At 42.8% G+C, this 26,031-nt stretch overlaps 1 protein-coding gene across 2 annotated transcripts in view; it reads left to right on the top strand.

The window, feature by feature from the left end:
* Positions 1–26,031, top strand: part of Mark1 (microtubule affinity regulating kinase 1) — a 90,624-nt gene that overhangs the window by 23,260 nt on the left and 41,333 nt on the right. Inside the window, exons 2-3 of one of the 2 annotated variants that reach the window (XM_005082431.4) lie at positions 19,631–19,834; positions 21,116–21,169. In XM_005082431.4, the coding sequence (XP_005082488.1) occupies positions 19,631–19,834; positions 21,116–21,169 (258 nt within the window). The remainder of the gene's footprint in view (positions 1–19,630; positions 19,835–21,115; positions 21,170–26,031) is intronic. The other variant, XM_040737581.1, reaches the window with a different exon arrangement.

Genomic DNA, 26,031 nt, shown 5'->3' on the forward strand with positions numbered 1-26,031 from the left:
ACATAGGGATTTATTCTTTGCAACCTTATACAATGTTCAAAATAATTTGGGCAAGTGAAATGCATCTGAACATGGTATTACTACTGCTCCTCTTAAGACCATACCAGACTGGGCCTGGAGAGGGCGCAGCAGTGAAGAGCACTGCCTGGTTTTCCAGGGACCCCAGTTTTGTTCCCAGCACCCACATGGTAGATGACAACCGTCTGTAATCCGGCCCTGGGGATCTGACACCCACTTCTGACCTTTGTGGGCACCAGGCAGGCACACGTGATGCACAGACACAGGCAAAACACCCCATACACATAAAAACAAACAAAAGAAATTCCGACTGTCTATGTGGATCTTAGTATTCTACGCCGATTGAGAATCACTGGGTGTATTTTTTCAGTGTTTGCTGTGTTAGCACATCTCATGCTGCAGAACCCATTTGGTCTCAACTGCATCATCAACTGCACCCTTCCATGACTTCATCCAACAACAGTATCTTAGCTGCTTTGTTGCTATGATGAAATGGCTTAGAAAAAGCAACCTAAGGGAGAAAGGGCTCATTTTGGTGTATAGTTGCAGAGGGATTCAGTACATCTTGGAAAGGAAAACATGACAACAGGCAGGGAAGGCAAGGGAATTCTGGCAAGGGAAGGGGACTGCCTGGTCACATTGTGTCCACAGTCAGGAAACAGAGAATGGACAGGAAGCCCCAGGCTCACTTTTAGTGACCACTTACTCTAGTAAGGAATGGCCTCCTCAAGATTCCACAACCATCCCAAACAACTAGCAGCTAGGTATTCACATATATGAGCATGTGGAGAACTTTTCTCATTCAGGAAGTATGAGCACATGCTACTCTAGTGTTAAAGAGACAGCTATCCATAGACTACCCATTATTTCCAATGTGGCCCTTGTTCTCAGCTTGCCTGTGTCTACAATGGTTTTGAAAGAAGTTCTTGTAGCTACTAATAAGTTCTTATCATTACTCCTGGGTCTTTGATTCAATCTATGCCAACCAGGTCCATCTGTACTATTACAGTGGCGTCATCTGTACTATTACACTGGCGTCAGGCCTGTGGTATCAACAGCTGAAAACTTTATTCTTTTGTTTCTGTAGCACCCATCACACTCTGTAGACTTTGAGTCACTTCTTGGTGGCCGACACCACAGGAGTTATGAGTAGGGTGCGGATGCTGCCCTGCAGGCTGATGACTGAGTGGTCTCTAATACTTTCTGTCTTATTAGTGAACTGTGTAAACAAAGATATGACTGGCAAGTGGGGAGCCAAGAGAGAGCATGGGGTTGGAGTTTTAGAGATGGGGGAAGTGAACATATTCCAAGTACAGAGGGTTGTCAAGTGACAATCTCACAGACACATACGACTTTCAAAAAACCAGAACAAAAGCCTCTTGGCTATGGAACAGAAGCACTTCTTGTGGTTTCGCAAATATTGGTAAGTAGGGGGAAACTCACCATGAACTATCAATGTACTTACCTAATAGCAAACTGACAGGAGGCCATGGTCTCAGAATAAAGAATGACCCTGCCATCTTGTACTAACCTTGTGTATTGTGCACACATGTGTATGTGTGTGTTGTGTGCACACATACCTGTTTGCCCTGTTTTGCTGAGGAAATGTAAACCTTCACTGCACTGGGACTGTATTGGATACATCTGGTTGGCTTTTACGAGAACTTCCATAGTAATCTGGTTTGCCTGTGGGGATATTATTATTACCAGAAAAAAAATAGTAGTTAGGTAGAACTTCAGTCATAATTAATTAAGGAATTTAAGCAACCCCAACAAGCTGTGTAGTCACTGAGGTCTCCACCAAGTGCTCCAGACCCTCCTTCCCAACCCCATGACACTCTGCACCTACCAGACCTTCCTCACACACATTGTATGGAGCGGTGACTTGCCAGACACAGCACTGAGGTGAGACAGGTCCTGGCTGGTGAAGACCTCCTCATTGCCACATCAGCACAATGTGGTTCCTACCTAGCACATCCTTCAGTAAACAGCTGTAGGGTGCCACACTCTGGAATTCCAGCACTTGAGAAGCTGAGGCAGATTGCTGTGAGTTTGAGGTCTACAAAAGGAGGTCGGATCAGCCTGGTCTACATAAGGAGGTCAGGCCAGCCTGATCTACAGCATGAGGCCCTGTCTCAGAAAGTGCAATGTCTTTGATGGACTTTTCCATGGAATCATGTACATCAGTGGCAGCTCCTAACACTAAATCAAAAGATCCCTCCAGGTAGTAGTGAATCAATGTGGGACTTGAGTGACATAAAGACCTGCAAAGATAACAATGAAAACTATTTAGAAATAAAAGAAAAGCCACAGATACTAATGCCTGAATAATGATGTCTAACAGCTGTCAAATGTTTCAAATGACCCCTTACTGTGTGCTCAACAGACATTTAAGTTCCTGCTTATACATACTGGACATTGTTCCTAGGCATCAGGAGTACATAATAAATCAATCAAGATTCTTGTCCCTGCAGGGACACATAGCTAAGTAGGTAGTGGTGAGTTATGATGTCAGGGAAGACACTTGCAGCTGGGTGGCAGTTTAGCATAAGCTCTGAAACCGTGGATTGATTGATTGATTTAGTGTGTGTGCATGCAATAGCTAGCCCTGGTTTCCTTGGAACTTGCTGTGTAAAACAGGTTGACCTTGGATTCCCGCCTCTGCCTTGCAGGTGGCCTTGGTATTATTTAATGCTCATTTAACCATTTTCGTAACTTGGGAATACCTAGCTTCCAGGACATGCTGGACTGTTGAGGTTCCAAAATCCAAACCAGGTGGCCAAACTTCAGACCCCTCTCCCTTAACCACTGTGTGATTGTGCATAGAAATGCACAACCACAGCATATTATTATAGAGTTAGTCCCCTGCCCTATTTTTTCCTCAAAAACAAAACAAAATCCAACCAAACACACACACAAACAAAAACCACTGATAATTTATTTCTCTCCAGAGCATGTCTCCACGTTTTGTCCATTTGTTGCAGTTTATTGTAAGTCAACACTTGCGTTAGAGGAGAGCAGTGGAAAGTCAGATGCTTGCCAAGCTCAAGTGTGCCTGCTTATTCACTGAAACATTAGCTGATAAGAGTTGAAGCAGAAACCATCGCATTAAATGGCTTTTAAATAGCCCATGGATTTAATTTTCCTCATTCTCTGTGCTTTCATTTAATACAAATCATTGGGAGTGTTTTGTGTTTATTTGCTGTGTGAGTGTTAATGGTGACAAGAGTTGGGAAAACTCTGTCATAGATCTGACTTTCGGGTATTCTGTGACTCATTCCCTGCCTAAGAACCTGTGACAGAGGCTGCAGGATGGCTCGGGATTACAAGTGCATACTGGCCAGCTGTGCTGATGTACGCTTTTAACTCCAGCATTTGAAAGGCAGAAGTCAGCAGGTCTCTGAGTTCAAGACCAGCCTGATCCACTTGCTTCCAAGACAGCTAGGGTTACAGAGTGATGAGAGGAGGCGAGGAGAGAGTGAAAGAGAGAGGAGCGTGCCTACTATACTCATGCTGGGCAGTTCACAACAAGCTGTCACTCCAGCTCCTGGGTGTCTGGCTGCTCTGGCTGCCATGGGTACACACACTCACAGGCTCCATTTTTAAAATAAAAATAAATCTAAAAAAAAAAAAAAGGCAACCTATCTCAGACAGTCTTATGCGACAGCATTTTCTTGGTGTGGGACAAACTGGTCAGCAAATGGTTAATAATTTAGCTGTAGTGACAATTCTCAGAAAAGATGCCAGACCAGATGTATATACACATCGTTTTCAAAGTGTGCATGCTGAACAGGTCTCTCGTGGTGTGGTGTAGGCGTAAGGTCTACTGAACTACAGTCCGGGTGGCCTGAGCATAGCTGTTTTATATCAGGCGGCAATGCTAGCTACAAAAACAGCAGTACCGTGCACACACTTGGATCATTACCAAGTCCTGTAGAAACATACCAGGTGTGTTCCATTGACCTCCAAAGTTTCAGACCATCTCATGTAACCATGTTTATCTCTTCAGCAGCTTTGGCTCTCAATAAATATTTCTTTTTCTTTTCCTTTGGCTTTTCAAGACAAGGTTTCTCTGTGTAGCCTTGGCTGTCCTGGAACTCACTCTGTAGATTAGGTTGGCTTCTAACTCAGAGATCCGCCTGGCTCTGCTTCCTAAATTCTGGGATTAAAGACATACACCGCTACCACTAAGCAAGTATTTCTTAGATTAGTGTGATTCTGAAGTTTATAAGCTTTATGTTATAAACTTCAATACTCTATCCTTTTTTTTCTTCCTTCAGGACATTTATTCAAATAGTAAAGAGTAAAAACTGCAGTATAGCTCCCACTTTATTCTTTTTATATTCACTTTCTTCTTTAGAAATTTGCTTTCCTCCTTCCGTCACTGTTCCTCAGAGAACAATGTGTCACCCTGCTCAGAACTGCAGACAGCACAACGCCACCTATTTTATGGGAAAGGATTTAAAATGCTGCACTCTCGGTTTTTGCTTTGGTGAGGCATTGTTTGCCAAAGCTTTTTCATTAGTCGATGTGAAAAATGAGTAGAACTTAGGGGGAAAATAATTCCATTTTAATTATACCTGTGATATTTGTCCATTCCTTTCTCACAGCATAAATTTAAGCTATAACATGGGTGATTCAGGTTCCTCAGCCTCGACTCTCACCTGCAGTCCTTTGATGTCTTTCGTCAGTTAACGGCCTGCTTTAGAATGAAGTATAGTACCGAGTCCTCCTGAGGGCCACCCTCACATCCCTGTGGTCATTTTCACAGAACTCCTTTAGCTGTTCGGCAGTGAGATTCACAGTTTCCTTTGTTCATAAGTTTAGAGAAGCAGACAAAATGCTTAAATGCACCTGTGTGATTGTACCCCAATGATTATTAAAATTTTTAATTGAATTTATTTAGTGTGTGAGTATACGTGTGTATACACGTGTACACACACACCATGGCACATATCTGGAGGCCAGAGGACAACCTATAGGAGTTGGTTCTCTCTTTGTACCATGTGTTTCCTGGGAACTGACTTCAGGTCATGAGAATTGGTGGTTAGCCCTGTCCATTGAGCCGGCTCACTGGCCCTGCACACTGACCTTGAGGCTTGCTATACTAAGGTGTGGTGCATTCCTCTTGTTGGACCTGTCCCAAAGGGGGTTAGTTAGGACAACATGCTGTAACTTGGACTGGGGAGGAGACAGAGTTCTCCAGCCCAGTGTTGTCACTGTAGAGTCAGCCTGAAGAAACTGCCCACGTCAAGGTGGCCACGTGTGAGATGGTGTTTATCCTTGTATTCTGTTAGCCTTTTGTCAATGTGACAGAATACCTAAGAAAGTCAACTTGAAAGGAAAAGGTTATATTTGGGCTCAGTCTCTGCAGTCACTTGGTTTCATTGTCTCCAGGCCTTTGATGAGGCAGACAGAACACTCCAGTAGAGAAGACATGTTGGAGCAGAGTCCCTCACCTAGCACAGCTGGAAAAAAAAAATAGAGAAAATGGAAGGGACCAGGGTCTCAGTACACCTTTCTTTTCCTCTTCTTTTCCCTTCCTTCCTTCCTTCCTTCCTTCCTTCCTTCCTTCCTTTCTTTCTTTCTTTCTTTCTTCCTTCCTTTCTGGGACAGGGTTTCTCTGTGTAGCCCTGGCTGTCCTGGAACTCACTCTGTAGACCAGGCTGGCCCTGAACTCAAAAGATCCACCTGCCTCTGTCGCCATAACCAGGCCTTCAGGATGCCTTTCAAAGGGTTGCCCAGTGCCTTTCTCCTACAACTAAGCTCAACCTCCTAGTTTCTCTCACCTCACAGCGGTGCCCTCTGCTGGGGACAGAACCCACAACACCCCGACCTGTAGAGTACTTTTCAGACCACCACATGCTAAAGAACTCTGTCATGTCTTTGGTCACTTCCTCTTACCTTGTTGTTTTGGTTATTGGCAAGGCCTCTGGCCAGCCCTGTGAAGCTTACCACGTGGGTGAGAGCTGATAAGGTGGGCTCTCTGTAGATGCTCAGCTCCGAAAGAGCCCTGAGACTACCTTTCACATGCATAGAGATTGCTAATGTTGAAGCAGAAGCAAGGTCTGAGGAGTAGTGTACTTTGTTAGTGAAGGTCTTTGTGGTAAGACATCTGAATTTGTCTGCTGAAACTGCCATCCACTAGCCATCAACCTGCTGGTGGTTTGTTTTATCTGCTACGTTTTTGCTATCTCCTGTTTGAATTGGATAATGTTATTGATTTCTCAAGTTTATGAGGATTAAATGAAATTATGTTTACACAGGCACTCAGCACAGATGACATTGTCAGTTTTTGTAAGTGATCATTCTTACTGTTATTCTTGGACTAGCAGTAGCATTCCTGTTCTGAGGGATTACACCTAGTTGCAAGCATACTCGGCTTGAATGGGAGTTCAGAGAGAATGGGGGAGAAGCAGCCAGATGAAGGAACTGCTGGTGAACACATAAATTTTGCTTGATCTCTAGTGGTCCAGCATTGGCTGACACTGAGTCACACTGCTTCTCTGCATCTCTAACCACATATGTTCTGCATCTACAGCTGGAAGACAGTCGTGCTTGAAGTCACTGTTGTTGGCCAAGCAGGTGACAGAAACCATTGCCGGGGGAGGAGGTATTTTTTTTAAAGGAAGTAATGTGAGAGATGCCAGGCCTAGTATATGTAGTCTGAACAAGTTTGTAGTTCCCTAGCAAACCATGAAGCTGAAGATGACAAATGTCAGTCCATAGAAGTGTTCCATTAGCATATGGTGAATGAATTCAGACATAATTTGCTAATTTTCCAAGAAATCAGTACTTAGTAGATAGAGACCAACTGCTTGTTTGAAGTATTTTTGGTGACAGGTGATAGATTCAAATAGGTAAGTTTCAATGTCATGAAGGGTCCCAATAACACCTTTCCTTCCCACTGGAGTTGTTGAAGGGATGCTCTGAATGCAGACAGTTGGCCATCTGGATCTGTGGGTCCTGTATCCTTGGACTATATAAGAGTATTCTAAAAATACTCTTTAAGTCAGTGATTGCATTTGTACTGAATGCCTGTAGACTTTCCCTTCTTCCTGTTCCCTAAACAGTGTAGTATAGGAATGTTTACACAGCATTTACATTGCTAGGAATTGTAAGCAACCTAGGAGTGACTGGAAGGATGTAGCCAAATGGGGTAAGTTATGTGCAAACAGGACACTGTTCTGTATAAGGAACTTGGAAATCTGCAGTTTTTTGTGTCCTTGGTGATGAGGGATGTGTGTGTCTGGAATCTTTCTCCATAGAAACCAAAGGATGGTGGTATAAATGGATGTAGGGCTTCCTGAGACAAATGGTTACATATGATTCCTCATATTGATTTTTTTCTTTTCTGAGAGTATCAGAGGTTATGCCACATCAATACATATGTGTATGTTTTATTTTTTTAATTGCTTAGTACTCTACTTCATGGGTCTGTTTGACCAAGCTTCCTCCTGATGACAAGGTTATTTCCCACCTTTCATAATCTTGTTTATTTTTAAAGTTTATCTAGTTATTTATTTATTGGTTTTTCTGAGGCAGAGTTTTTCTGTTTAGGCCTGGCTGTCCTGGCCTAAACGAGTAAGCCAGGGTGTGGGGAGGTAGCATTCCACCCACATGTCCCTAACCTCAGCAGCCTGAGTACTGTTTGGTTGCTTGGTTTATAGTTCATTTTTATATCATGGTTTCTCTTGTTTAACTCTGATACAAGAGGTTTTTTGTTGTTGTTTGTTTTTTAATGCAGGAGTTTTAACAAGAAAACCATGATGTGTCTTTCTTATTTAATAAAATATTTTGCTAATTCTTGCTGGGTGGTGGTGGTTTGTGCCTTTAATCCCAGCACTTGGGAGGCAGTGGCAAGCAGGATCTCTGTGAGTTCAAGGCCAGCCTAATGTACAGAGCAAGCTTCAGGACAGCCAGTATTGTTACACAGAGAAACCTTGTCTCCAAAAACCAAAACCAACCAAACAAACAAAACAAAAACAAAAATACTTTGTTAATTCTTTGAAGATTTCATACATACAGTGTATTTTGATAATATTTGACCATAATCGTCCCCTCTAACTCCTCCCAGATCTTCTCCCACTCCTCACTCCCCTCCCTCTTCATGTTCTCTTCATATTTGTTTATTTTATTAAACACACCGAGTCCCATTTGTGCTCATGAGTATGGATTCATCCACTGAATGACCAACCAGGGGCCACACCCTTAGAGAAAACTGTTCCTCCCCCAGCATCCTCAACTGATAAGAGTCTCAGTTGGGAGGGCACATTGAGTCCCTTCCCCTCCCCTGCTGGAATGTGGACTATCTTGATCTGGTGCAGCAGCCACACTGCTGACGTCACAATGCCGTGGCCCTGCCCTGTCAGGAAGACTCTTTCACTCTGTCCTCCCGTCCTCTGGCCCTAATAAGCTTTCCTTCCACCCTCTCTTCACTGGGGACTAGGGAGTATGATGCAGGTGTCCCACCTATGGCTTGAGCGCTGCTGCGCGCATACTCTGTGCACTTGGAGCAGCTGTGAGTTTCAGGGGGCTCACTGCTGGTGAAAGGCTTGCAAGCCAAGAAGATCCGGCCGACTCTGGATTTCATCTGCTTTCTTCCCGAGATGCTGTCCACTGTGCTGGTTGAAAGCATGAAGTCAGAAACTAATCCTTTTTGCTAATTTGTAGTCAGCAGAGTGACAATGGGAGGCCCTTTAGCCTGCCTCTTGAACTGAGATTCTGCTATGAGATTCTCCACGTTGATTTTGTAAATCTGGTCACCCAGCCCTCTGTCTTGGGATCAAACATTTCTCCAAAGAAAGTTCCACTATGTGTTTCTAGGCATTTTTCATGAGTGAGTCTGGAAATTACATTTAAAAAAAACCATTAACTTTTTAACTTGCTTGATAATTTCTTATTTGTTTGCTACATTTTGGTATTTTGAGCAATGATACAAATTTTATTTCATCTTCTCAAGTGAAGAAATTTTGAAGTAATGCTTTTGTTTATTCTTTGAGAATTTCATACACCATAGTTTGATCGTATTCATTCTCCTCCCCAACTTCTGCCAGGTGTTCCCTCAGCTCTCCGCCCACACAGCTTCATGTCCTCTGTGCCTTTTAAAAGGTTTGTGCTGGCTAACCACCCCGAGCTTGGATCCTGGCCTGGAGTGTGGCTGATTTACCCAATGCTAATTATTGCATTAAAGAACACTGATTTTCCCTTTAAAGCAGCTATCACTTGCAGTAGCTCCTTGGCTGGGGTGAATTTGCGCTCATCTTCCCTTCTCAACGCTGGGAGAAGTTTGTCTTAGCTTGTGCAGGTCTCCTGCGTGCTGTCGCAGTTTCTGTGAGTTCCAACATGCATCTACCCTCTCTTCTGATGTGCTGACCCTTGATGTGACTCAATGTTACTATAAGCCATTTTTAGCAGAATAATAGTAGTAGATTTTTCCTTCTAGGCCCATGACCTGTCTAGAGTCAGTTTCTTGGCTACTTTAGCAGTGTCAAGTACAGGCTCTGTCTTTTGGAACTGGCCTTAAATCCGACTTTAAAGAGAATCTGTCATCATCATCATCATCATCATCATCATTATTTGGTTTTTCGAGACAGGGTTTCTCTGTATTGCTTTGGAGGCTGTCCTGGAACTCACTCTGTAGACCAGGCTGGCCTCGAACTCACAGAGGTCCACCAGCTTCTGCCTCTCGAGTGCTGGGATTAAAGGCGTGTGCCACCAACACCGGGCCCAGGTCATTATTGTAGCTTGCAGAGTTCATAGCTGGGTAAAACTGATGACTTTTCTCCTCCAGTAACATGTATAGCACCTTCCAGCATTGTGAATATTATCCAGTACTGTATGAGTACCAAATATATGTCTCCATGTTCTGGGACATAAGAGTGTAGTGTCATCAGCAATAGGGTCTTACCATCAAGTTGTAGAGGACAACCAGTAGCATTTACAATAGCTTGTAATGTTTGAGGGTGTCTACAGCACCCCATTAGCTATCAACACCAAAAGATATAATCCTTGCCTGATACTAAGGGTGCTATTTGGGAGCCTATGATGCCTAGTTAGGGTATTTTGGTACATGTATGTATTTATCATATTCTGGTAATTGGTATATCCAGTATCTCAAACATTTGTCATTTCTTCATGTTTAGCACATTCAAAAACATTTCCATTAGCTATTTTGAAATATATAATTAATTATAAATTATCCTACTGTATTATAGGATATTAAAAATAGGCAGTGGAGGTACATACCTTTAATCCCAGCACTTGGGAAGCAGAAGCAGGTAGATTTCTGTGAGCTCGAGGCCAGCTCTACAGAGTGAGTTCCAGGACAGCCAGGCTATTACACAGAGAAACCTTGTCTTGAAAAACAAAAACAAAAAAAGAAATAGGAAATTTTGTTAAAACATAACTTTATGCTGCTCATATATCTATGTTAATATACATATATAATGTTTATAACATACAAATATGTGTATGTATATATATATAATATAGTCTCAAGATAATACTATTTACAAGGCTTACTGAGGGTTCACTTTTCTTTGTCTAAACATATGTTCCAGTAAGGATATTAATTCTAAGTATGGTTCTAAAGTCTCTGAAAATGTTTTTTTATTTTTCTTTTTATCACTTTGGCATCTAGTAAATTTGTTTCATTTTGCTTTAAATATTTAAAGATAATTTTGTTTCTGTTTTTTTTAATGTTTAAAGAATTTACCTGGTTTTAAGGAATTTCCTTGCTCATTCCTTGGTGAACTTCAGTTTACCCCACAGATATGAGTGTGTGTGCTATGGGGAAGGCTCGCCTAAAGCACTCGAGTTTTGTTTCCTGGACCTCTTTCCTGGGGTAATTCTTCTTCTGCGATTTTCTCTCATCTGCCCTTCCCTTCACTCTAGCAGCCAGTGGCCATCCACGGGAATGGCTGTCATCATGTCCATACAGTTCACTCTTTGAATGGGAAGTTATCATGTAGATATTATGTTTGCTCAGGAACAGTGTGGGCAGATTCTCCCCGATTTACCTCCCGGTAAAGTGACAGCTCGGCAGAAGTCCTGAGGCTCTAGCCTTGATCTTTTTTCTAGAACATTTGTATTCCTCTGCATGAGGAGTCAGGGAAATCTGAGGTGATCTTACCATGTGTTCGCACATGAGCCCAGTAGTCTGCTTGTCTTTTTCCTGCTCCATCTGTGTGTCTGTCCTCTGAACTCATCACTTCCTGCTTCTATTTAACGTGGAGTGTCAGGAGTCGGGTGTATCTTCATCTTTTATGATGCTGTAGCTTGTTCCCCTGACGGTTAATCTTGGTGGGTCTTGAAGAAATTCACTCCCAGGGCTCTGTTTCCGATTTAATTTGTAAAGATATCTATCCAGTTCTGTCTAGCAGTACACATTGAATATGCATTCAGATAATGTAACCAGTTACTGGACTGAGTTTGCGTCAGTTATTCAACCTGACATGGGCATGGGGCATGGTGAGCCTTAGTGAACGCTGGCTCCTCTTTCCGTTGCCCATTCTCTTACATTTTTATAATCACTTTTAATTATGCTGATTAATATATAATTAATATATATTCAGTTAGAACAACATAGTGTATATTTGGGATCTACAACAGACAAATAAATCATTTGTGCACTCCAGCGTTTCTCTGACTCCTAGCTTCCCTCCCTAGAGGACATTACTCACCTTTTGTCTCTGTGGAAATGTCTGCAGGAAGCTGTCTTACTGAGGCATGTGCAATGGTGTTTGTTCATGCACATGCACACCTTTGCAAGGACACACCATCCACACAGATCCGTCCCTGTTGCCTCACACCGCGTTGGGGTGTGTTTTGTCTGATGTGCTCACACTGTTTCCCGATATCTTATGCTCACAGACTGTTGCCTGTCTTTTCCATCACTTTACTCTCAGCCTGTCAGTCCTGATATTGAAAGTGCATTCTTGAAGATGTGCCTAGGTTTTGATATTAAAATTTTACTTGACAGTATGTTTTGAATTTTCATTTTACATTAGTTATGATTATAATTGTTTGGTTGTAAGTTGAGATGCTGTTCTTTTGATTTGCTTTGCATATCTTTTTTGGTGTTATTATTTATCTTCTTTCTTTCTCATCTACTTCTAAGCTAATAAAAACTTTTTCCCAGTATCCCATTTTCATTTCTTTCTTGGCTTCTTACTGCTGAGTTGTGCTTTCAAATGCACTTCTGAGGAGTTGCAGAATGCATGCACAGTTTATTGCAGCCCACACAGACGCTAACACTCTCTGCATGCACTGTCACACATACTTGCTTCCATGCCTTATATATAAATATAGCTTTTAAAGAAATTGAGAAGTGGGAAAACATGTACTTACCCTTATTTGCACACATATTTACTGTTTCTGGAGTTCTTTATTCCACTTACTCTGTGATCACTGCTTTAGCAGTCTTTACAGTGTTGTGTCCGAATGAACAAATTCTTTCAGCTTTTATTCCTCTAAAATGTCTCTTCTTGCCTGCAAAGAATGTTGTCACTGCATAGAGACTTTGGAGGGCATTTGTTTTTTTCAAGCTTCTTCTCAAAAGCCAGGTTTGTATCTGTAAGAAAACACAATACTCATTTGATGTCTGGGTTTTAATAAATTGATACAGCTTCAGGGAATTTTAGGTATCATTGTAGCACAGTAGAGATACTGAACCTTCTGTCCATTTTGGGTAATTTGGAGGGTGTGTTCTTTATTACTGTAATGTTTCCTGGCAGCCCCCTTTCCTTAGCTACAGCCAGGATTTCACAAAGGAGACAGTCACAGTCTCCTTGAAGAGTAGGTGGGCTCCTTGTGAGTTTGGTCTTCCCTCTTGGTTAGATGCTCAGCACCTTCAGCTTGGCATGGTTTGGGAAGGAATAAAACATGTAGGTGTGGAGAACGTGAGAAGAGGAATTTTACTCTTACAGCTTCTGTGTTCTAAGAGGAAAAGTATATCGTGCTTCTTTCATCAAGGGATTCTTTATAAACGGATGCCTCCCTGTCTCTCCCCTCTAACTCTGGGTCTTCTTCACCCCAGTCTCTTCTCAAATGCCATCCCCTGTGTGGCAGCCCTTGCCTTACAGTCCCTAATGTGCCAGGAACTGTTCTTTGGTGCTTCGTGGGCGCACATATTTATCGTCCCTTTCTCTTTCTATTTCCCTCTGCTGGCATGGGAATTGTTTGAGGATAGACATTCTGTCTGCTTAGCTTTCTCTTATCCTCTCATACAGGACAGCACTGTGTACGTAACAGGTCAGAATCAAGTTCTGCTGTCCGAGTCCATGAGTCAGTGGGTAGTGAGGTGGCCGGGGTGGGGGTTTGAGCGGAAACTGGAATCTCTGGGAGACTTGGGGTGACTGGCTGTGAACTCAAGTCTGACTCCATTGTGAGAGCCATGTGGAAGGGCCCTTCCCACCCTGCTGCCCCCTTGTGCATGCGGGAAGGTGCCTGATCCTTTAGTGTCGGGCTTGACAGCAGTTGAGTAATGAAAACAATGAAAAGAACTCAGAGCCAAGCTAGTGAGGTGAGGTGCCGTGTAGAAGAAAATATTCCCTGCCTAGAACAAAAACAAGCATGCCACACCCTTGTGGGAGGATTTGAATATAGCAACTGAAATTGGGGTATAATTTTGATATATATAATGTGACTACACTGAGCAAAATTGTGAAAGCTTAACTCTCTACTGACTTTCAAGATTTCTGATTTTTCCCTGATATTTAGAAACTGCACTTAATTGTCCAGAACCTTCTGACTTAGATGCCAAGTCAGAAATAGTTCAAGCAATGAATGTGGTCTTTCCCAAGAGAAACATCCAATGCATTTTTCCTTTTTCTAGTATTGACAGGGCGATTAGCCCCATCTTAAAAAATTTTTAGATGTGTTTACTTTATTTGTATGTTTTGCCTGCATGCATATATGTGCCTCACATATATGATTGTGTCCGTGGAAGCCAGAAGAGGGCATTGGATCTCCTGGAACTAGAGTTATGGTTGGTTGTGAGATACCATGTGAGTGCTGGGAATCAAACCCAGGTCCTCTGCAAGAAAAGTGACTGCTCTGAACTCCAGAGCCATCTCTAGATCCTCAGCTGACATTCACACACAACTTGGATGAACCCAAAAGAGTCAGAGTTACATGTCCACAGCCACTCCAAACCACATCTTCCCCCTATGACATGTGGGCCGTGATGAGCTTCAAAGTCAGCTGTTAGAAAGAAGAGTTAATACCCACTAAGCACTCAGCACACCTTGGGCCATAACGTGCCATTTTATTGTAACTGGAACAGAGATGAGTGGTTCATCTGTAATCACTTCATCATTTGTTTGCTGGTTGGCTTGTTCGCATCTTCCTTCGCTTATTCTTTACCTGTCCGTTAGAGTCTTGCGCCTTCCTTGCCTTTAGCTGGCTTAGTGTAGCCAGTTGTACAGGAATCCATATCCGTGACTAGAAACAATCTGGATGCTATAGTAGAAATTATCAGTTTTTCCTTTGAACAACTGAATTTTCAAGATGTGAGCCTTGGACAAAATGCCCGGTTTTTGTCTTCCTTCCATGAACTCACCAAGCACATGTGACTGGAGGTTTTGTTCCACTGCCGGAACGTCCCTGCACTGTTTGTGCCCTTGTCTATCCCAGGTGGAGCGCAGACAGCCACCTGTTCTGGGCGCTGTCTCAGGTAGCGCTTGCTGCACCTCCCCCCGTCCCCCCCACCTTATTTTGTTTCCTTTTCAGACATTAGTACCTGTATAATTACTTGGTTTTGCCTATTTTTCCATTCTTTTCTGCTTTCACTGAATACAAGCTTCATCTTTGGGGAATTTTTTTTCAGCTACTTACAGACTTTAAAATGCCTTTTCTACTTGAGCTAGCCAGAATGGTTTCAGTTGCTCACAGAAAAAAGGTGACTCTTTCAGGAGCTGGTTGCAGGTACCAGATACTCAGGAAATTGGGGTTGGTTACTTTGGGTATAAGGTAGACTGTTTTTGTCTGTTTGTTTGTATCATTTTCATTAGTGAACACGGTACTCATCTGTTAGGGAAGTCCTGTGTATATGTCAATGAAGCACTGTTGGCCAATAGGGAAGCAAGATAGGTGGGACTAGGAGTCAAGGAGGATTCTGGGAAAGAGAGGCAGAGTCAGACATCATGTAGCCACCATAAAAGTAACAGGTCCAGACCCTTTCTCCGGTAAGAGAAATACTTAGATTAACAATTATGTGGTAAATACTTAAGTCAGGGATAGCCAGTAAGAATCCAAGCAAACAGCCAACAGCTTCATAATTAATATAGCCTCCTGTGTGTTCTTTTGGGACTGATGGGCTCTGGAACCAGGCTGGCAGAAAGGCTACACTCTACACTTATCATGTACTGTGCTAAGCACCTTCACATGAATTGTTATCAAATCCTCAGCGTGTCCTCAGATAGTTCTTTATTATTAGCTCCACTCCCCAGTTAAGGACACAGACCAAGAACAATTAAGTGTGTCCATGGATGAGCAGTCCCAGGTCAGAGGCCTTTACTCACTAGTGCTATAGGGAGGGAATCTTAGTAGTTGGCTGCTGGAGTCTGGTGATCCTTAGGATGCAGGTGTGAGGGCTGGTAAGGTCATTGTCTCGGTCTTCTAGACTGCTAGACTCTTGGGCAGCTGCAAGGCCATGCTGCAGAAAGATCAAAGAAGTTTGGGTTTGCTGGCTTGGATGGACAATGAGAAAGAATAGTAGCATTAGAATTTGTTATTTTATGATAAAAGTAAAAACTAAAACCCAAGGAAATGCTATAATTAGGCTATCATTATATTTTGTATGTAATAACTGTAGGGCTGGGTTCTAAACGGAATCCATTCTTTAGCAGGAACTAAATCCATATCTTGCCAGGTTTCTTGCTTGAGAATTGAGCCATTGATCAGAAAGGAGTGAGATAAAGTGTTCAGTGTTTCAGAGATCCTAAGGAAAGATGTGCTCCTGAGTGATGCTGATGAGCCTAGGAAAAGATGGGCATTTCTTAAAATAGTTGTTCTTTTTCTTTTCTTTTCTTTTCTTTTCTTTTCTTTTCTTTTCTTTTGAGACAGGGTTTCTCTGTGTTTGTCCTATAACTTTCTTTGTAGAACACGTTGGCCTGGAACTCTTAGAGGTTTGCCTGCCTCTGCCTCCTGAGTGCTGGGATTGAAAGGTGTGTGCCACCACCACCTGACTAAAATAGTTGTTCTTGATCAATGTCTCAAAATCAGAACTATATTGTGATTCTTTGCTTGAGATTACTATGCATGTGACTGTGTTTAATGTTGAAAGCTAGTCCTTTTGAAAGAACAAAGTCACCTTATAACAGTTTGGCCCTGTGTCCTCAAGTGTGACGTGTTGTATCAGGGCTTACTGCTAAACTGCAGTCTGTGGGTCCATGGGTTCTGCCTTCTCCAGCATCTGTCGATCCCTCCATCATGTACAATTAGACACAAAATACTCAAGGCTTCTGCCCAAATGCAGTTTGCTTACAATCAAAGATTTCTCCTCAGGGAATTGACAGGTAAAACTTTGAGAATGCAGACACAGCTAGATGGGAGAGAGCAACAGTCAGAGCCGGATAACAGGGCCAGGCAGCCATCCTGAGACTGTGGCTCCTGAGCTCCCACTGAGCAGGAACAATTACTTACTAAGGTTATGACCAGGGAAAGCAGGAGGAATGCAGCAGATACTGGAGCGTGCACAGACTCAGGCAGGGTATCACCTCCTCTCTCGAACACAGTAAGCTGTGTGTGGAGGTGGGGCAGGAACTGATTAGTGTGTACTTGGAGCAGGCAGCTGATTTGGCAGTAGGTTTTATACCTAGCCAATATAAGGAAGAGTATAGAGTAATTGGCCCAAGCACCTGTTTAGTTTAGAACCCACCCTCTTAAACTGTGGGTCATGACATACAGGGTTACATACAAAATGTGAGGTTCACAGGAATTGACCACAGTAAAAAGTTTCTGAGTGTGCCTGTTGTATCCAGGGAGTGATCTGCAGTAACTGTACTTTTTGTTTCAAATAAGTGAGTTTATTAAACAAGAGCAAAAGAACAGATGGCAAGAAGCACATAGCAAAGCATCAAGTCAGGCACTTAACAGATCTGGCAAAAAAAAAAAAAGTGTCTGGAGTAGTCCAACTGCGAGGACAAGGGGACTGGAGAGCACAGGTAGCAGTAGACACATCGCCAGACTAGGTGCCACCGCTTCCAGCAGGAAGGGCTGAGGAAGCCCCACGGAGGCTGCTAGCTGGGGCTTCTGCCTGAGAGGCCCAAGCAGAACAGAGTGTTGCCCTCTGGTGAGGGTGAGGCTTCCAAGTAGAACAACAAATAACCCCCAGCAGGTAGGTGGCAAAGCATTGTAAGGCAAACATGTACAAGCTCCTGCAGAAACGAATGGGAACCCCTGCTGAACAGTCATGCTGGAGTTTCGATTGGGTGTCTCTCTATGGATAAGCTTGTGGCTTCTTGTTCCCATCACAGGCATTTTTATACCATGGGATAATCAGTACTGACCTCCACTGGATGTGGTTCACCTTGTAGCTGCTCTCAAGGACACAGTGTGGTTTTGTTTTAAATAGTTTATTCTTACTTACATAGTGTGTGTGTGTGTTTAACTATCTCTCTGTGTGTGTCTTTGTGTATGTTTGTGTGTATCTGTGTGTGTGTCCCGTGTGTGTGTGTCCCGTGTGTATGTGTCCCGTGTGTGTGTGTGTGTGTGTGTATTTATATATCTCTGTGTGTGTGTCTGTATGCATGTGTCTCTGTGTGTGTCCCGTGTGTGTGTCTCTGTGTGTTTATCCATATGTGTGTATGTGTCTGTGTGTGTGTGTGTGTGTGTGTGTGTCTTTGTGTCTGTGTGTGTCTTTGTGTCTGTGTGGGGGTTTGGGCATGTAAGTACAGTACCTGCAGAAGACAAAAGCACCTGGAGCTAGAGTTAGAGGCAGTTATGAGCCCCTGGATGAGGGTCTTGGGAACCAAACTTGGGCCCTCTTCAAAAGCAGTATAAGCTCTCCAGCCTGCACACGGCATTTCTAATACCTTAGCTGTTTACAGTTCTCCTCCCTTCCTATTACAGGGGCAGGGAGCCAATTGCCCCAGGAAAAGGAGTCTCAGAGGACTCTTGAGAGAACATGCTTGAATCTGAGACATTGGAGCCCACCTTGGTCCTAGAGTCCACTGTCATCAAGTGTAAACAGTACATGATGATTTGCCATTAGAGTTTGTATTATAGCGTAATGCCCAAGTATTAGTTTACAATCCAACATGTAATGGATCCAACATGTAATGGATCCAACATGTAATGGATCCAACATGTAATGGATCCAACATGTAATGGATCCAACATGTAATGGATCCAACATGTAATGGATCCAAGGTGTAATGGATCCAAGGTGTCTCTGGCAGCATTCACATGTTTCACAATGTGTGACTTCACTGAAGCTCTGGTTTTGAACACACAACACCCACACATTGTACTGTGCATGCCATCACTTCACACAGTGCCAAAAAGTGCTGCCTGAAACCCTGACTTGGAGTTGAGACTTTTGTATGTTACAGATTAGAGGGTTTTACTGTGTACACGAAGTTTTCTTTCCTTATAGGAAATGGTTTAATTATGGGAAATAAAGACTTGAACATTTTTCCTACCACCATTTCTCAGCACATATGCACACGGGTACATCTTTGGAATGTCCTGGGTTAGAGTGTGCATTAGTTACTCTTCTCACTGCTCTGACAGATGCCTGACAGGAAGCCACACAGGAGAGAAGGGTGTGTTCTGGCTCACAGTTCAAGGGAATACAACTCGTCATGGCAGGAAGGCATGTTAGCAAGAGCATGAGGCAGCGGCCATCATTGCATCCAGAGTCACTCAGGGGCCAGAGTAATGCACGCCGGGGCCCAGCTCCCTTCCTGCTTTTTATTTAGTTCAGGTGGCTTTTCCACCCTTATTAATCTCATTCAGATAATTCCTCAAAGGTATGCTGAGAGACTTGTCGCCCACATCCTATCAAATGAATTCCCAGCACCACATAAACCACATATGGTGTCTCACTCCTGCGTTTCAGCATTCAGGAAGTGGAGGCAGGAGGATCAAGAGTTTGGGGTCATTTTTACCCCACATAGTTTGATGCCAGACTAGTGTACATGAAAAAAAAAAAGGAAAGGAGGGAGAGATAGAGGCGGGGGCAAGGTCAAGAAGTAGAAAAGATCATGAAACCCTGCATCAGAGGAACAACCATACTGTGAGAATTTTTGTCATGGTAGTAAGGATGCCGCCCTTCTCATAAGGTAGCCATGGACTATGTCACTCAACCTAAAAAGGTCACAGCCTTTATAGGAACAGTGCTCTTTGAGGTACCCAGTAATCGATCTACCTATTGATTTTAAGAAGCAAAATACAGACATAAAGATGTGTAGAGAATGTTATTTTAAGTGTTGTACCCACTGGAAAGGGCCCTTAAGTTGGGAAGCAATGATAAAGTGTGTTCACATTTTAAAATAGTGTAGTATGGTGTACTTTCATTGAAGATGAACTGTTAGTGAACAATACTTGTAGTCTTTTAATTGTCCTTTTATAATAAAGTGACCATGAACTTTGTGCTTTTTACCAGCATACATCTGTGGATGGATATACTGAAGCACACATCCAGCCTACCAAATCAAGTAGCAGACAGAACATTCCCCGGTGTAGAAACTCCATTACATCAGCAACAGATGAACAGCCTCACATCGGAAATTACCGCTTACAGAAAACAATAGGGAAGGGAAATTTTGCCAAAGTAAAATTGGCAAGACATGTTCTAACAGGTAGAGAGGTAAGTGTTCATACCTTTTGATGTTTGCCTGTACCTTGCTCCAGAGTCTTGTTAAAAACTTTCTCATGGTTGGTGTTGGGGAATGAATGGTACCCATCCCTGGTGCACACTGGAATGCATGCACACAGAGCATTTGCAGCCAGGTCGTTTCAAGGCAGATCTGCTCACCATTTAACACTGAGGAAAGACTTTCCTCTACCTTATAGCATCTCTTATAGACCAGGCGTGCTGCAGGTTAGCTGAAGTTTATCTCTTATGTGAACAACCCTGGTTACTGTTGCTACTCTGTGTTTCTATGAATCACTACCTAGGCTAAGCTAGGTGTAAATGTGTAGAAAACTGCTCACTAATTTTTATCTAGTTGGAGATAACATCAAGCTACTACTATATGGATAATTCTTCAGATGACAAGAGAATTTACTTCCAAAATACCATTTGTTTGTTTAGTGAGGGTTGTCAAGACAGGGTTTCTTGTAGCCCAGACTGACTTTGAACTTGCTGCCCAGGTGAGGCTGACCTTGAAATGTAGGTCTTCCTGCTTCACTTTCTAAATGCTGGGATTGTTGGCTTGCACAGACACATCCAACTAATCTTATTTGAAATTATTGTTGCACAGTTAAAAATGTATGTGCACCGTAGTCTATAGTGTGTGTACAGCAGGGTTAAAGACTATTTCAATAAATATCTAAAATCTTGTGTAAGGATTGGATTACTTCTTTTTATTTCAACTACAGAATGTTAGTAAGCTTCCATTCTGCTGTATACATAATGATGTTGTAATCCCATTGAGTATCTGCCTTCCTGTCCATTCCACCCTAGGAGCTGCTCAGATGCAGGCTGCATTAGGCAGAGCCTTTGAAGATTTAAAAATCTCTTGTTAGTTTGCTATTAGAAAGTCTATGTCTAGTTTCTCTATGTGCACAGTAGTTTCATTTTCCAAAAATACAAGTTTAAAAGCCCCTGTCCCCTATAATGTTACCTATCAAGAGTTTGAGAAAGAGCTTAAGATAGAGGATAATGTTTACAGTTTTAAAAAGGAAAATGTGGAAGAAATAAAATAGCAAAGGCTTAATCCTTTGATACAGAATCAGGAGGTTAATGGCAACTCAATAAACTATGTTCTTAAGTGGATAGATTGTTAATACCATGGCTTCAGATTATGTGAGCATCCACGTAGAAGTAAAGGTTCATAGTTAATAGTGAAACACAATGTTTTCTTTGCAGGTTTTATTCATTAAATGACATCTCTCAACTGTAGTCTAATAACTCTTTTTTTTTAAGGTGGCTGTGAAAATAATAGATAAGACTCAGCTAAACCCTACCAGTCTACAGAAGGTATTTAACTAATCTAATAAGTAATGTCAGTTTTTGTTAATATGGTAATTCTGTAAAGTCAAGCATGAAGTGTTTTGTTAGGTACGGCATTCTATTTTACCAGTATGTGATGAGAAGACAGGATCTAAGATGTAGTGATTGCAGCTGATTATAAAGATGTTTCAAATGTGTCTCATGAGAGTTGAGCACCGGGTACTCAGAATACTTGAGGGGAAGTGTTTGGGACTTTATCTGTTCTTGGATTTGAGAATATTTGCATAGATTCTAGCAAGATGTATGTATCGTATGAATTGCCCTTTAATTATATGATTAGATTTTGTATCAAATATTGTGGAATATTTTATTCATATGGGTATGCACATGGGTATGTGAGTTGCACATACCTGTATGTGAGTGTAGAGCCTTTCTGGCATGTCAGAACCTTCTGTTGCTGGAGTTAGAACTGTTTGCAGGGTGTCGTGTGTGTGCTGGGCCCAGACTCTGGCCACCATGGTTCCACTGATAACAACAAGTGCTGTTAGCTTCTGAGTCACCGCTCTAGCCCTGTGTTCTGAAGTATGCAGAGTTCTTAGTAAAAGCTTAGTTCTGAGTAATGTTCTCCATAGGGGTGTCTTCTTTCATTTGACTCTCCTTTCCCAAAAATTCATCTCAGACGTTAAGTCACAGTAGACAGTGGCTCCATCAGAGGAAGGAAGGAAGGAAAGAAAGCAGTAGTGGGGACAAGAAAATGGTTAGGATGGGGTCATTTAGTAGCCAAAGCTGTTTACTTCACTAAGTAGTCCAGTGGGAAACCTTTTCACATACAAACTTTTAGTATTTTAAAAACTAAGCAACTCGCTGGGTTGTAGTGGTACAGCCTTTAATCCAGTACTCAGGAGGCAGAGGTGGGCTTATCTCTGTCAGTTCGACACCAGCCTGGTCTACAAGAGCTACTTCCAGGACTGGTTCCAAAGCTACACAAAGAAACCCTGTCTCGAGCCGGGCGGTGGTGGTGCACGCCTTTAATCCCAGCACTCGGGAGGCAGAGGCAGGCGGATCTCTGTGAGTTCGAGGCCAGGCTGGACTGACAGCCTCAAAAACAATACAGAGAAACCCTGTCTCGTAAAAACCAAAAAAAAAAAAAAAAAAAACCCTGTTTAAAAACCAAACCAAAAAGCAACTCTTATGATTTCAGTAGCCTATAATAGTATCAGATTTATAAATGTAAAAGTCATGTAAGTGACTTTGGACTCCTAAGAGAGAGTCTTACAAGAAGTTCTTGGTTTGCTATGTTTCCCTACACTCCCATGATTGCAGTGGACCAGGACCTTCTTCCACTGGTCTTGGGGGCCAAGTAGCTCTGCGTTTTTAATGCATTTCTCCATGGAGATCTGTCTCTGTACTCTCATGGGTTCCTTTTAAGTTTGACAACCAGCAATTTCTGCAGCACTGACATGTCTGCTTAGTGAGGAGCTGTGTTTGCTGAGCTCTCTTCCTGAGAATGATAGTGCAGGCTGTTGTGATATAGTTCTGGGGACTGTCTCATAACACCAGTGTCCATCCTACTTGGATGAGGCTGTGGGAATGGCAGAAGGTTCCCCCTCTGGACTAAGATGCTCACACCATTCTGGGCATGGAAGTTTAACTTACCCAGGTGCCAGGGACTCCAGAACACAGTGCTGACTGCACTCTGGCCGTGCCCTCCTCCCAACCATAGCTTGTACTTCTCATGGATTACACCATGGATCACTCTGGCAAGAGGAGTGATTTCAAGAGACATTTGAAATGTCTTCCAAGATACCCTGTAATGTGACACCCAGCAGAGCCAGGTGATGGTCATGTAACATTGAATACACTAGGTGGAGCAAGTGACCATGAAGCTGATCATTGCCTTATCTTTCTGAATAACGGAAGGTCTGCCTGCTGATGGAAATGCCTGGGAAAAGCCTGGGAATCTTCCCTAAAGTGTTGCTTTTGCATCAGCATCATCTCCCAGTCAGTCATGTTCAAAATCAGAGTCCCCGGCATTGCCAGTTAAGTCCTGCAGGCCAAAATAGTCAGGATGACACCGTGGGGTGGGCGGGCCTGTGACACAGAAGGTGAAGATAGGTGCGGGTCCTTCTTGGTCTCGTTTTGGAAGCGCTTGACTAAGTCCTACCATGGTTTGGTCTGAATGTAAGCTAATTTCTCCTCTTTAATTCTCTAATATGTTTGTAGGAAATATTGTCTTCCTTTTCGACATCCCTGTTAGATAAAAGAATCTAAATATGAGGTCCTTGCTGTTTAAAGCCTCTCAGATATGAAGTTCTTTTTAAAATGTGAAGTCTTTAAAAGCAGTTTGGCCTCTGTAAACGGTCTTCACTGTTAATCGCATGCCTGTCTCATCTGTTTTAAATCAGTAGTGAGCTCTAGAATAGGCAGAGAGACCCTGTCTTAAAAAAACCAAAACAGCAAAATAAACTTTGGGGAGTTTTTTGTTGTTGTTGTTTTGTTTTTTCAAGACAAGTTTTCTCTGTGTAGCCCTGACTGTCCTGGAACTCGTTCTGTAGACCAGACTGGCCTTGAACTCAGAGATCTGCCTTCCAGATGCTGGGATTAAATGTGCACACCACCACCACCTGGCATAAATAAACAGATAGATAGATAGATAGATAGATAGATAGATAGATAGATAGATAGACAGACAGACAGACAGACAGACAGACAGACTCCAGTCATGCCATGCCTGAATGTCTAACTGTGATTAACTCAGCAAGCTAGAGTTTGCCTGGCAGTTGTACACTGTCTTAAGGGAGAAATTGCTTCATAAGATTGGATTTAGCCCTACATATTTCCAGGGTTGTCTGTAACATCACCTGATGCTTATTCTGTCCCCTGTTGGTCTATGACCGTGAATTTTCATTTGGTAGAAATAAGAAGTAAAATACAGTGAGTAAGAAAGGCAGTAATTAGACGTGAAACTGTCTTACAGTTCAAACTAAATGTCACTGAGCCAGTATACACGCTCACTAATTAATCCTTGATTCAACAAATATTTACTCAAAGATTTTGTTTCTCTGTATGTTTTCTTCTGATCTTTGCAGTTTCTCCCTTCTGTTTGCTTTTAATGAGGTCATTGTCCTGGCTGTTCCATGGGAAGCTCTGGGGGGCTTATTATAGGATTCTCCCTCTATGCTCTCTTCTTAAGCTCATCAAAGGTAACCAGGTATAAGTCTTTACCTGTTGGTGAACTCTGAGTTTATCTCTTCACCCCAGACTATTCTTGGTTCTCCTTGTAATCTCTCCAAGACACCCAGCTGCAGAGAGGAACTCATGACCTCACCCTACCTACCTAGTATTCCACTCACATTGTCATCCTGTGACCTCTGTGAATGCAGCTTGCCCCCAAACCATGTATACTACACCCTCAGAAGCACCCTGGCTCCTCCTCTGTCTTCACGCTCACCTGAGCGTGGCCACCCTTCTTCCTGAATGCAGCCGGTTCTGTCCCGCATGTCTTTCTGAACACATGTACTTAACATGCTTCCCTATGCTTACACTTTTAGGAGTTCCATTTTTGGTAGCCTAAAAATTAGACTTATGAACATGTTACTGATAGCCCTGCCTCCCTCTCTGCCCCAAGGACCATCAACTGCCCAGCTCTTCCCTCCCCCGCAGGCCCCATTCCTCCAGCTTCAGTTTTCACCCGTCCTCTTCATGCTCTTTGTTCTGGCTTCCTGGCTTGTGTAGCATTCCATCCTTTCCTTTGGCTGATGCTAACTCCCTCCTTCCTTACTTCTTAGACATTTCCCACTTCCTCAGAGAGCTCTTTCCTGTTCTCCATGGCAGTTTTGGATCCCCTTTCTGTACTAGGATCAGACATTCATAACGAAGGAGTTATTTGGTTTGGGGCAGTAGTTTCTTTGTTTGTATGTCAGGATTTGTAAACCCTAAAACTTCTAATTGCTGGAGCTTTATTAAAACTATGAAATATGTATCTACTTCTACTGTGGAAGAGTTCTCTCTTGGGGAAGTGGGAGAGGCTAGGAATATTGATACCATCCTATAAACGTTAGCTTGCCTGTTTCAAAGGTTACAGCCCATGTAGCTACTGAAAGAGGCTCCCACCTCCCACATGTGACTAGAGAGGTCTGCTTCTCCCTTCCCACCCCAGGGCCTGCTCACCTCTTGAGACTGGCCTTCCCCTTGCCTCCAGCTAGGTCCCCCTTTCCCATCCCATGGGCCTGCCCAGCATCTTGGGTCTTTCCTTCCCTGTGTCCCCAAGTAGACTCTGCTCCATAGGGTCCTACCTTCCTCCAGGACCTCCCCCCTGACCATAATGTAGACTCTGCTTCTTCTCACCCTGTAAGCAGTCCATCTCCTTTGCAATCTGGTTTCTCTGAGCTGCTGGATACGCCATTGCTCTGCCTACAAGTACTAGGCTAGCCTGCACTATATAGTGAGCTGTAGGCTACAGTGGACAACATGAGACCCTTCTCTAAACAACCAAAGCAAAGCAGAAAACAAACAAAAATAAGTTAACTTGAATACTAGTAGTATTTTTATAAAATATATGACTAAATTAATGTCCCAGAAAGGTGTCTGAAGGCTAAGAAAGGAGATTCATAGAGATCCCATAAATGATAAAGCTGAGCATTTAATCAACAGGGTTCTGTTAATGTAGGCACAGTATACGTGTGATTTCTCAGTGAGTGAGACTCCCAGTGAATCTAGGAACCGAGTATCTCCTACCCACACCTCAGTTCACTAATTGACCAAAAGTGCTGCCAACAGTGCATACAGAATGGCAGAGAAAGTTTCCTGTCTTCATAAACTCCTGTCAGAATGAAGTACTTGAAAAGCTAAGCAGACTGTACTGAAAGACACAAGATGTACATCAAATG

This window comes from Mesocricetus auratus, unplaced genomic scaffold, assembly GCF_017639785.1.
Source record: "Mesocricetus auratus isolate SY011 unplaced genomic scaffold, BCM_Maur_2.0 Super-Scaffold_100676, whole genome shotgun sequence".
NCBI lineage: Eukaryota > Metazoa > Chordata > Mammalia > Rodentia > Cricetidae > Mesocricetus > Mesocricetus auratus.